We start from the raw sequence: 12,645 nt of genomic DNA, 5'->3' as shown, positions 1-12,645 counted from the left end.
GGAGAGAAAGATGGGCGAGAAGCAAAATACGTTGCTCCTGGTATAACGCTGCCTCCTTCAGTTGATCTTTCACTGGAAGCGCTTGTTTTTTCTTTGTATTAATGCGAGTTCATTCAAGGATACGAAGCAGACAATACTGAACTTTATTGGCATATTCTTCAGTTCATACTTGTGTGACTGTGGCAGATAAATGTCTGATATTGTTACAGTCAGTATTGATCGTGTTTTCGGCCGAGGTCTGCCAATTACTTGTTTTTTACAGGAAGCATAGAAGCAACTTACACACAGTAATGAATGATCAAAATACATCTGTATATTTTAATAGGATGAGCTGGCTGTGATGGAGCGATATTTACCTGGAGCATCTATTTAATATTATGGAGAAATGAAGACGAATTTAAAGTCACTGTAAATATCTCTCTTGTTTAGGATTTTGAAAGTTTGCAGCATCCTTACTGATCAGTTAAAAAAAATGTTTACCCCTTATCGGTAGTCATTTGGGATTTACCAGAATTAAATGTGCAAATCCTCAGATGAAGCCTCATCGTACAGGCTATGTAATTATGTAAATACGGTCGTATTTGCTTCTTGTTAGGAAATTGTGTAGCCAGAGTCTTCAGCGGTTGTGTAAACCTCATCATAATTTTGGAGAAGCACTGTTAGTGGAAATGATGTTTTGGATATAATAAAATGCATTAATGTTACTTGCCATGGAGATGTATCTGTACTTTCTTTGATAAACATGAGTTTGTAGTCTCCTGTGGTTTAAATATGCACTGTATGAGTAAGAAAGAAGGGAAGAAAGGATTCTGAAGTCAACATTGGTAAAGATTCTTTGCTCCTGACATCAGTCAGTTTTATCTGTTCTCATAGCTCATAACATTGTGATTAATTTGTCATTTACAAATATGAGTATCGTAAAAGCAGATGACAGCCGTCATAATTCTGGGATTCAGTGGCAGACGTTGGGTTTATAAAATCTGTTTTTGTTTGCGTTTGGGGAATACGCTAAGCCATCAATTTCTCTTATATGCCGGACTGTGCTGGCTCAGCCACTTACTACAAATCTGATGGCTTTGTGGCTTTAGTTCCTAAAAATATCTTTGTTTTGCTGAAATCACAGCTTTGTCTCTCTCAGATCCTCTATTAATTTTCTCATGGTTGTTTTGGTGAAAAGCATTGAATGAATACTAATTATCTCCAGAGTTTTTCATCTGTGTTGTCACATCCAGATGTTTGGGCTTCTTAACAGTCTATATACCTTGTTATCATCTTTCCCAAGGGCTGTGCTGTCAGAATGTAATTGCTTGGTTAGGTAATAGTTTAGCTTCATCAACCCCAATGTATCAATGTGTATGTGCATGTGTTGGTGTGTGTACAGGTCTGTCTATACTTGTAAGTTTGTCCATAAGAGTATTGTGGAACAACAACTGGTTTGTGAGGATATTTGAAGTAATTATTTTAATTGCTTTTATGTTTTGAATCTGAAACGCAAGTGCGAAGCGCAATGCGCAAGTGACTTTGTGGGCGGATCTTGGGCGCTGTTGCTATTTTCCTGGCGGGAGAAATAACTCTTGCGCCAGGCGCAAATCAATAAGGGGTTGGTCTGAAGTAGGTTCATTATTCATAGGTGTGGTTTGGGCGTAACGTCAAATAAACCAATCAGAACGCTATCCAACATTCCCTGTAAACGCAAGGGCGCAAGTTCCATGGCGGGTTGCTATTATTATGACGGATTTACCAGGCGCACGCCAGGAGCGGTTCACAGCCGAGGAGACCGGCGTTCTTGTAAGAGCAGTCAAAGACAGAGAAGTTGTTTTGGATGGGGATAGGAGAAACCCGCCAAAATCAGCGTCGGTTAAACAGGCGTGAGAGGAAATAGCCACAATTGTCTCATCAGCTGGCATCCCCATCGTTGCACCAAGCGCTACAATGATGTCAGGAGATGGGGGAATCCCAAGCTTGCCAGCATAAAACGGGAGGTGGATCTGCCTCAGGACCAGACACCAGCAGAGGACATCGCTGCGTCCACCCTCACCGCTGAAAGGGTTTGGGGTCTTTGAAATCGGACCCAAGAAACGCAAGCAAGGTCCAACCCCAAAGTACACTTACAAATCAAGTTCATATACATTAAGGTTTCTTATGAAAATATTTTAATCGTTATTTGAATGATAATTTTTTAACACAGCCACACGATAAAAAAAAATTGTAGTCATTCAAGACATTCAAGAATAAATTTGTGTCATGGGAGGGGCTTATATAGCTCAGATTGAGTAAACATACCAGATTGTTCGACCTCTTCCAAACAAGATCCTTTTAATTCCTGTAAAAGTACGAAGATGTCTCGTACAGTGATGATGATTGTCCTCCGTTGTTGTTTTGTTTTTCTGCCTCCGCTCACTTCCTGTAATCAAGTCACTGCTAGAGCAAACCCCTGATTGGTCAACGTGGCGTGAAAATCCGCCAAAGTTCAGATTTTTGCAACACGCTATCCGCACAGAACATGCCTTCAGCTCAGCGATTTCCGCACAATCTGCGTCGCGCCATTCGAGCTTACCGCGCCGCAGGATGCCTATTTGTGTCTTTGCATTGACTTCATTGAAACTCGCGCTTGCCGCCTCTTCCACGTCTGGTGTAAACACACCATTAGAGTTCCAGATTAATATAGCTTCAATGATATATGTTTGTACCCTTACGACAATTAACCATAGATTTACTACAGTTAAAACCAAATAACCATGGTTAAGTGAAAATGAAGTGAAAGTGACATGCTTGTCAAGTATGCAACGCATACTCGAAATGTGACCTCTGCATTTAACCCATCCCAGTGAGTAGTGAACACTAATTAAAAATATAGTGCATCATTTTTACATCCACTTTTTTAAGTTGCTTAAAATTCCATGTGAAACTTACTTAAAAAAAGATGCAAAAATGATGCACTATATTTTTAAATAAATTCAGCCTTTATTTTTTTCAGTGTAGGCTTATATTTAAATGAGTCGTTTTGAGTGTATGGTCAACAAATAATGAATTAATAGAGTTGGGCACAAAAATGACCAAATCTCCTCTCGTTTGTCACGCCCCACTTGTAATGTTCCTATTCCCCACCAGTGGGGCCGCCCCACACTTTGAGAAACACTGGCGACTTGTGTATTCCTGTGGGCAAAGGTTAGTCAAAAACTCTTATTTTGACATCATTTTCTTCAGGAAGTAGAGGGCTGTAGTTCTTTGAAAAGTGAATTCTGTTAAAGAAAATATCAACTTTGAGCTTTATTATTTTCCAGGCATTATTTATACTCTAACAGCAACCTTGCACACCAACTAAAATGTAAAAATGGGATCACGAAATGAAATTTAAAATAATGTATTCTTACATTATAAGACTTTTGTCTTTTTCTACAGTTTCCTACAGTCAAAGTGTTGGTTGGTGGTCGCTTTATAATGCATAATATAGTGCGAACTTCATTTTCTTGCATGTTTTTGTGCATCTAACTTTGATGCTATTCAGCGTTTTGTCATAAAATCATCGTATAACAACAAACGGTACATTCCTCTTTCGGATTATAATGAAGCAAGACATTGTTCATAAGAAGTGTTTTGCTCTCTTTAGAAGTTTGATTAGCACAGGGATCTTGAGTATAGAGCTTGCATAATGTTGGAAGTCCCCTGTGCTTTATGTGCTCTTGGACGGAAGCCATGTTCGTATTTGTTAAATGAAGTCTGGGAGAAAAGCAGGGCACAATGTAGCTTTAGATTTGCCAGCTGAGCAAGAGAAATGAGCGTGAGGTCTTAAGAGCTACCACAACACAAATGACGACAGAATTTCATTAGCCTGCTAGAGAATGCATGAATATGGAAAGGGCACTAAAATATGTGCAATTCAAATCGTAATAACCAATAGCATACAAATCACACAACATATACAGTGCTTAATATTTGCTCACTGTATAAATCCCCAGTGCTTCAACGTACACATGCATGCATGCAGAAAGAGAGAGAGAGAGCGAGAGAGTCTCCCTGCGGCGTGTTTGCAGTTTGAATTATCTGCACCACTGACACTGATTCTGACAAATGTGTTCGGGGATATCCCTGTGTCCTGCCATACTGGTGCTGAGGAAATGGCCTGTCTCTCTTCATTAAGTCAATTACTACACACGCAAAGACACAACCCATCTCTCTTGCTCCCATTTCACACCGTACATCTATTCTTTCTGGTTATAATTGTACGCTGCAGACGGTTGATGCTGTATGTACTGTACAATGGAGAGCATAAAGCAGAGAATATAAAGAGCTCTGTGTGAGGTTGTTATGATGTAAATCCCTAGCGTTCTTGAGCTTTTTTACTGGTTGTGAAAACACACACATAGTCACAATTAAGATTAGCATTGGAATCTGTGCTCAGCATGTGCACAGTGTTTAGCTGTCTGCAGGAACACACATACTGAAAGATGCTTTCCTCTCCTTTCCTCTTCGCTTTCTTTGTCTGTCGATATCTCGTTCCTCATTTCTCTCCCTGTGGTTCCTTTTAAAGTGCTAATGTACGCTGAAAGAGTGTGGAAATTCATACACTCCCAGGCATTCATTATTATCTAGATCTACTACTACACTTGGTAATAAAAAAGAATTAGGCTTTAGTTAAGGATGTTGATATATGGCTCTTGTACAGAATGGTTCTTTGAGTAGCTTATTGCTCAAATACACAATAATAATGTTTTAAAGGAAACTGAATGTTGTGGTGTGCGATGTAAAGCGGTGTGTTTTGTGTGGAAAATGTTTGGGTGGCTTAATCTCGGTACTGTATGTGTGTGTTTTCCAGGTGGTGGATCTGTACTGGGGTATTGATCCAGAGGAATGGGACAGTCCGGAACTGCAGAGGCTACGGATGAAACTACTAGAGGAATGTCTGCAGACTTCAGCTGGTCCATGCTTTGTTGTGGGTATATACGACATTTTATCAAACCCTTAACCAGCAATTCACTGAAGCATTGAAAATTTGCATTTCCTCAGGGAAATACCAACACTTGCAAAGCAGCAAAACAATGATGTTTAGATAGGTAAACCCAAATATAGATAGGTAGAGAAAAGACACAATGTTTATAGTATTATGCAATATACTGTTAATAAATCAATCAATAAAAAATTGGCAAAAATTTACTGAAATTTCAAACTTAAACTTTAAAATTCGAGATGAATTAATTGGACCAAACTGGAAAAAATATATATATCATCATATGGTTACGTGTGTGTGTTTATGTGTGCGTGTGTTATATTTAGGGGTTGAGTAGTATACAGTAAGGTGTGTCTTCAGTCATAAGCTGCGTTTCCATTAAAGCAACACTATGTAGTTTTTTTACCTTTAAATAATGTCTCTAAAATTATTTCAGTGATAGAACAACTTTTAACTGGACAAATTGTACTGTTGCTGCAACCTGAGCAGCCTCCCAGCTGCTACAAGCTCACTCTGAAAGTGGCGGTGGAGGGTAGGAAACACAGCCCCGCCCCTCCCCCTGCCTGCAGAAGAGTGTCTGATACCAGGCACTGTTGCGCTTTTCAACCACATGGGGGAGCTGTAAGTCATTTTTACATGAAAACTACATAGTGTTGCTTTAAGATTTGCGCAAAACTTGAAAGGACACTCCACCTTTTTGGAAAATATGCTCATTTTCCAGCTCCCCTTAATTTTTACCGTTTTGGAATCCATTCAGCTGATCTCTGGGTCTGGCATTACCACTTTTAGCATAGCTTAGCATAATCCATTGAATCTGATTAGACCATTAGCATCACACTCAAAAATATCCGGAGTTTCGATATTTTTCCTATTTAAAACTTGACTCTTCTGTAGATACATCGTCTACCAAGACCGATGGATAGGGTTGGGTGTCGTTTGAGTTTGAACTATTCCGGTTCCGATTTCGATTCCTTGTTTCGATTTCGGTTTCTAAGGATTCTCGGTTCCGATTCTTTTAAGAGACGGGGTCAAAAAAGTTTAGGATATTTTAAATGAGCTAGCTTACCAATGGTCTTTCTGAAGGAAATAGTCCGACCTTCTCCATCAATTTGAACTTTTTACTTTTTGTGAACCTTACTATGAATTTCTCACAGGGCTGTTTTCAACTATAATATAAATATCCAGTGGGGAACCTTCAGGGCCTTCTACGCCTTCAGAGAAGGCCTTAAAAAATTAATAAAAGATTTTTTTATAAATAAATAATAAATAATATAGTATTCAATAAAAATATGTTTTTACATTTTTAAATTTCTATTTTATTCAATTTAATACAATACATGTAATATATTTTCTCTCATCTATGTTCTAACGTTAAGCTTACTGTCAGGTTCATGTCATGAAAACATCTAATCCAATCAGAATCGTTTGTCTCTATTAAGGCCCGGTTATCTGGCTCATTCATTGGTTAGGACTTCATGAATCCCAGGGAAGGCCAAGCTATGTGTTTTGGTGTGGAGAGTGACGGGCAAATTGACCAATCACGTTTTGATTTCAAGTGGGCGGGTAAAAAACAAAACATTGTAAGCCTTCATGAAGTCCTAAGCATGCAACAAACTGGATGCGAGCTGCCGTAAAACACTAAAGACGAAGATCATAGACCGTTAATATTAATACAGTCTAATGGCCCGAATCTCTGCGGTGAGAGTGGTTGAGGTAAATGGCGGAAAACGTGATTGACGTTGTGGCTAGCTTGATAGGGCTGAGGTAAAAACGAAATTACTTAAGCGCGTTTTCGTGAAGAGCACAGCTGGGAGAAGCGTGTGCAGAGGAGCCTGTGCATATGACGCGAACACGAGAAAAATAATGGGTTTAATTATACTTTTACTTCCTGACAGTTTCACTTGTTACGTGAGGATAGTAATGACTGACAGACAACGCCGAATTACATACAATATAATTTCCTAACTAAATCTGAGAGAATGCGAAAACATTTAAATATTTTTTTCCTCGCTATACCCGATGGGCAGGGCGGAGATACATTTTGGTAGCCCGACAAGAATTTGCAATAGCCCCGGGACCTCAGGGCTCGGGCTAGCAATTTTGCGAGCCCTGGATATCTATAACAACAGTTATAAGACACAAGGAGGTGCACTGAGAACGCAGGGTGCTATATTTCCCCTTATGAAAAAGACTAACAAGGTATCCTACAGCTAAATATATATTTCCAAAAAATTACAAATAAATTAAAGAACATAATTTAAGCTTGTTAAATGCAAATTTACAGAGCCCCTGTCATTACAGAGCAGCAGAGTCTGTATTTGTGTTTATCAGTTAGATTAAAGTAATTTTAAACTTTAAAACTGCATTTAAAGGCAGACAATGCCCATTCTGTAATTTAACTTTGCGTGCTCAGAATTTTTACACGTTCACTGTATGATTTAACGAAATACGAATAGCCTAGTATTATGGATGGAGAGGCATTTGCACTTCATTGCATATTTTGAAGGCCCAGCTGAAGTACCCACGGTTCGCCACTGTAAATATCAAATCTATGAACTTAAATGTAAATATTATAAATTATGAATATATTTTCACAGGGGTACACTTTCCTCAAGAGAGCTTTATTTTTGAAAACCTCATGAAAACACATTTATACATTAGTGTATGATGCTGCAGGTATGTTACCGTGCATCCACTGATGGGCTAACCTAGTGCAGAATAGAAACAATAAGAAACAAACCCAGTCCAGATAAGTAACAGGTACAGTATAAAATCAGAAACAGTTATTGTTTAGAAAAATTATCATATCTGCCTTCTCATATCTGCCATATCTGCCGAGATTTCATGTCTGTTTAGAAAAGTGAAGTCACACTTTGGACTGCCGACGCACGCTATCCATGTTCAACTCGCTAGGTTATGCCAAGACTTCTGGTAGACGCTTCTTCGTTAGTGTTCAGCTGTTTGTTTTTCCGGTCGGCGGACTGTGAATCGAAACTAGGAATCGAAATTTAAACTTTTGAATGATTCCGGGAAAATTGCAAAGCTAGTCTCGGTTCCAATCGATACTCGATACCCAATTGAAAACAAAAGTTGTGATTTTCTAGGCCGATATGGCTAGGAACTATACTCGAAAATAACTATACTTGAAAATAACCCTTAAAGGGACACTTATTTTTTAAATATGCTCATTTTCCAGCTCCCCTAGAGTTAAACATTTGATTTTTACCATTTGGAATCCATTCAGCCGATCTCCGGGTCTGGCGGTACCACTTTTAGCGTAGCTTAGCATAATCCATTGAATCTGATTAGACCATTAGCATCGCCCTTAAAAAATATCTAAAGAGTTCCTATTTTTTTCCTATGTAAAACTTGACTCTTCTGTAGTTACATTGTGTACTAAGACTGATGGAAAATTAAAAGTTGCGATTTTCTAGGCCGATATGGCTAGGAACTATACTCTCATTCTGGTGTAATAATCAGGGACTTTGCTGCCGTACCATGGGTGCAGCAGACGCAGTGATATAACGCAATGCCTGAAAATATTCCCCAGCTATTGAAAGTTACCAAGGGTACTATTTTTAGGCAGTGCATAATATCATTGCGCCTCCTGCAGCCATGGTATGACAGCAAAGTCCTTGATTATTACAGAAGAGTCAAGTGTTATGCGACTAAAACATAATTTTGTTCTCTCGCAAAGACTTGCAAATAACATCAAAATACAACAAGAGCGACTTGAAAGCATACAGAGCAGTTAACTCCCGAATCGCTCTTGCGGTATTTTGATGTCATGGGCTTGCTAGTTCTTGTGACGCCGCATGAAGTCGACCACAGCTTCTTCGTCTTGTCCTCCAAGCGAACATACTGCTCCATATCTAAAGAATGATCATGTGACTTTTACACATGTCAGGTGACCTGTAAATGCAGAACAAAACTGTTTCCATTGCAGTTTTGCGATATATTCCTTGTTCGAATTACCTGAAAAACCACCTCACCGGGGCGTAAAAACTTTTTTGTGATACATGGGAGTCTATGCAAAATTGATGTTCCCTTTGGGCGCATTTTCAATTTGCTACTTCAATTTGCGCAATTTGAAGGGTAATGGAAACGCAGCTATATTCTGTGGAGCTGATGGTAAGCCCCCTTGTGTAGCACACATATGGGAATCAAGCAGTTCACAGGCAGGATGGAGCTAATTTTGCCTCTGTGGCTTGCTGACAAACACACACAGACACACACAGAGCAAAGTGACTCTCAGCACTTCTGATATAGTGAGACATCATGCAGAAACAGACACGCACACACATGCTTCAGAGCACCATGTGGGTTACTAACAGATCAATGGACTTATAAGTAATAAGAAATATGCATTCACACATGTGCGCATATCTGTGTGTGTACTGTATATGTGAGAGGGTCTAGGAGTCAGTTCTCAGGTGTGGAAAGAGATCGATTTCAAAATATTAAAATGTAAATGAGCAATCTGGGCAAGAGGATTGAGATCTAATTGGAATCAGGAAGCGAAATGTGAGGTGAGGCGATGTGTGCGTGAAAGTAAAGTGATGTGTGAAGTGGAGTGTGTGAGAGTCACTCGACAGGGAATCGAAACACTTTTGTCCTTCCTTTCTCTTTTTCTCTCTCACACATACTGTCTTATACGGTGTCCTCCTTGTCTACCAAGACAAGCAACTAGGGCTGTTAATTTAACGCATTAAGAAGTTAGGAGGGAAAATAATAGAGGGGGCATTTAACTCCCCCTCCCGGATCAAGTCAGTGCTGCATATTCACAAAAGTTGATCATTTCACATGCTTTGCCAAAGTCAAAATAAAGCCAGTTCCTAGAAATCCTCCAAGGCTTCGGAAAACACACAAATGCTATCTGAGCATGAATGTGGGTGGATCCCCCAGAAAAACATGAAACAGAGTTTAATTTATTAGGGCAATTCTCAAGTCGAATGGATTTCATTGATGGCACCCTCACATGTGAATTGACATGGGCTAAATTAGAGTCTTAAAACTCACCTAAAGGATTATTAGGAACACCATACTAATACTGTGTTTGACCACCTTTCGCCTTCAGAACTGCCTTAATTCTATGTAGCATTGATTCAACAAGGTGCTGAAAGCATTCTTTAGAAATGTTGGCCCATATTGATAGGATAGCATCTTGCAGTTGATGGAGATTTGTGGGATGCACATCCAGGGCACGAAGCTCCCGTTCCACCACATCACAAAGATGCTCTATTGGGTTGAGATCTGGTGACTGTGGGGGCCATTTTAGTACAGTGAACTCATTGTCATGTTCAAGAAACCAATTTGAAATGATTTGAGCTTTGTGACATGGTGCATTATCCTGCTGGAAGTAGCCATCAGAGGTGGTCATAAAGGGATGGACATGGTCAGAAACAATGTTCAGGTAGGCCCACATTTAAACGATGCCCAATTGGCACTAAGGGGCCTAAAGTGTGCCAAGAAAACATCCCCCACACCATTACACCACCACCAGCAGCCTGCACAGTGGTAACAAGGCATGATGGATCCATGTTCTCATTCTGTTTAAACTAAATTCTGACTCTACCATCTGAATGTCTCAACAGAAATTGAGACTCATCAGACCAGGCAACATTTTTCCAGTCTTCAACTGTCCAATTTTGGTGAGCTCGTACAAATTGTAGCCTCTTTTTCCTATTTGTAGTGGAGATGAGTGGTACCCGGTGGGGTCTTCTGCTGTTGTAGCCCATCCGCCTCAAGGTTGTGCGTGTTGTGGCTTCACAAATGCTTTGTTGCATACCTCGTTTGTAACGAGTGGTTATTTCAGTCAAAGTTGCTCTTCTATCAGCTTGAATCAGTCGGCCCATTCTCCTCTGACCTCTAGCATCAACAAGGCATTTTTGCCCACAGGAAAATCCCAGTAACTGAGCATATTGTGAAATACTCTGACCAGCCCGTCTGGCACCAACAACCATGCCACGCTCAAAAATGCTTAAATCATCTTTCGTTCCCATTCTGACATTCAGTTTGGAGTTGAGGAGATTGTCTTGACCAGGACCACACCCCTAAAAGCATTAAAGCAACTGCCATGTGATTGGTTGATTAGATGATTGCATTTATGAGAATTTGACCAGGTGTTCCTAATAATCCTTTCGGTAAGTGTATGTTGATATAACTTTAAATCACATACACAACACCCTAGCATCATGCTGACAAGTTTTTCACGAGGAAACACGAAAACAGTGTAATATATATTTAACCTCTTTTACAACCCATACTTTCTCAGTTATTCCATAGCTCTCTGTCTCTTTTGCCCTTGAACTGTCTCTTATTTGTGTTTTTGACAGTCCCCTCTCCCCGTCATTTCATCCTCTGAGAGCTTTCAATCTCGGTTCCACTCCGAACACTTTGTCTCCTGTCTTCCCCTCTCCTTTCATTTCTCTAGTGTCTTCATCTATTTCATCTCACCTTGTACTATGATTTGTGTCTCTGCTCTTTCACTTAATCCTCGCCTCTGTCGCCTCACCCCCCACGCCCCTTCCTCTCAGTAAAGATTTGAAGCAGTTTGACCTCCCTCCATGTAGGGCAGCGTCTGCTGTCACCCTTATTAGCCTGTATTTGCATCAGCTACCGGGAGGTATTCGAAGGTAAGACGAGGTTTTACATTTTTGTCACGGCAAATAGAAAGAGTTGGTAAACAATTAAAATTGAATTAATTCGATGATATGCTGATGTGTTAATATTTGCTGAAAGAAGCCCCTAGATAAATATAATTGAAAGACAGGTAAGCGTGCATTTGTTAGATAGAAGTCATTGCTACTTTTTTTAACATATAACATCATGTGCTGCATTTTAAACATATCATATGAAGGTAAACGGTGGTTAGTAGTCTAGGGCCCATATTCTTAAAGCTTCTAAAAATCCTCTGGTGCTATGGCATTTCTGTGCTGTGTCAGAGATGTTAGCATGTCTCTAATAAGAGCAGTCACAAACATGATTCCTGCACAATCTAATGTGTTGTGTCCTATTATCTCACTGTCATACATTGTGTGCAACACTTTTTGTCTCCCTCTCACGTTTTGTCCAACTTCTCTGCTTCCTTTTTTAAGATGCAAAATAAATCTTTGTTGTCTCTAGAGTACGTATGTAAAGTTTTAGCTCAAAATACCATACAGATAAATTATTATAACATGTTTAAATTGCCACTTTGTAGGTGTGAGCAAAAAATGCTAGTTTTGGGTGTGTCCTTTAAAATGAAAATGAGTTGATCTCTGCACTAAGTGGCAGTGCCGTGCTTAAATTAAGGGGTGGTATTATCCCCTTCTGACATCACAAAGGGAGACAAATTTCAAACTAAGTTTACTTTTTACATTTTCTAGGTTGATAGAAGCACTGGGGACCCATTTAGAGCACTTAAACTTGGAAAAAGTCTGATTTTCATGATATGTCCCCTTTAAGCTTCTTAAAAGTCCTCGTCGATACTCATAACCATTTTGGACCTTAAAGGCGGAGTCCACGATGTTTGAAAAACGGTTTGGAAAAGGAGACGGGCCGACTACCAAAACACACTTATAGCCAATCAAATCAAATCAAATGCCGGGTTGCGTATGTGTGGGGCGGGTCTATCATCAGAAGGTCCAGATTCTATTGGGGTAGGGGCGTGTTTGTTTAGGTGATTTCAAATATAAACATTGGCTTTCAAACATCAT

At 39.7% G+C, this 12,645-nt stretch overlaps 1 protein-coding gene across 3 annotated transcripts in view; it reads left to right on the top strand.

The window, feature by feature from the left end:
• The window catches only part of nwd2 (NACHT and WD repeat domain containing 2), a 69,896-nt gene that overhangs the window by 26,888 nt on the left and 30,363 nt on the right, over nt 1–12,645 (top strand). For 2 of the 3 annotated variants that reach the window (XM_065289016.1, XM_065289015.1), the window contains exon 4: nt 4,817–4,933. In XM_065289016.1, coding sequence (XP_065145088.1) covers nt 4,817–4,933 — 117 coding nt within the window. Of the gene's footprint in view, nt 1–4,816; nt 4,938–12,645 lie in introns of those variants that run through there. The other variant, XM_065289017.1, reaches the window with a different exon arrangement.

The sequence above is a fragment of the Paramisgurnus dabryanus genome, chromosome 2, assembly GCF_030506205.2.
Source record: "Paramisgurnus dabryanus chromosome 2, PD_genome_1.1, whole genome shotgun sequence".
Lineage (NCBI taxonomy): Eukaryota > Metazoa > Chordata > Actinopteri > Cypriniformes > Cobitidae > Paramisgurnus > Paramisgurnus dabryanus.
The sequence above is the reverse complement of the archived record's forward strand: the minus strand, read 5'-3'. Positions and strand labels throughout refer to the sequence as shown.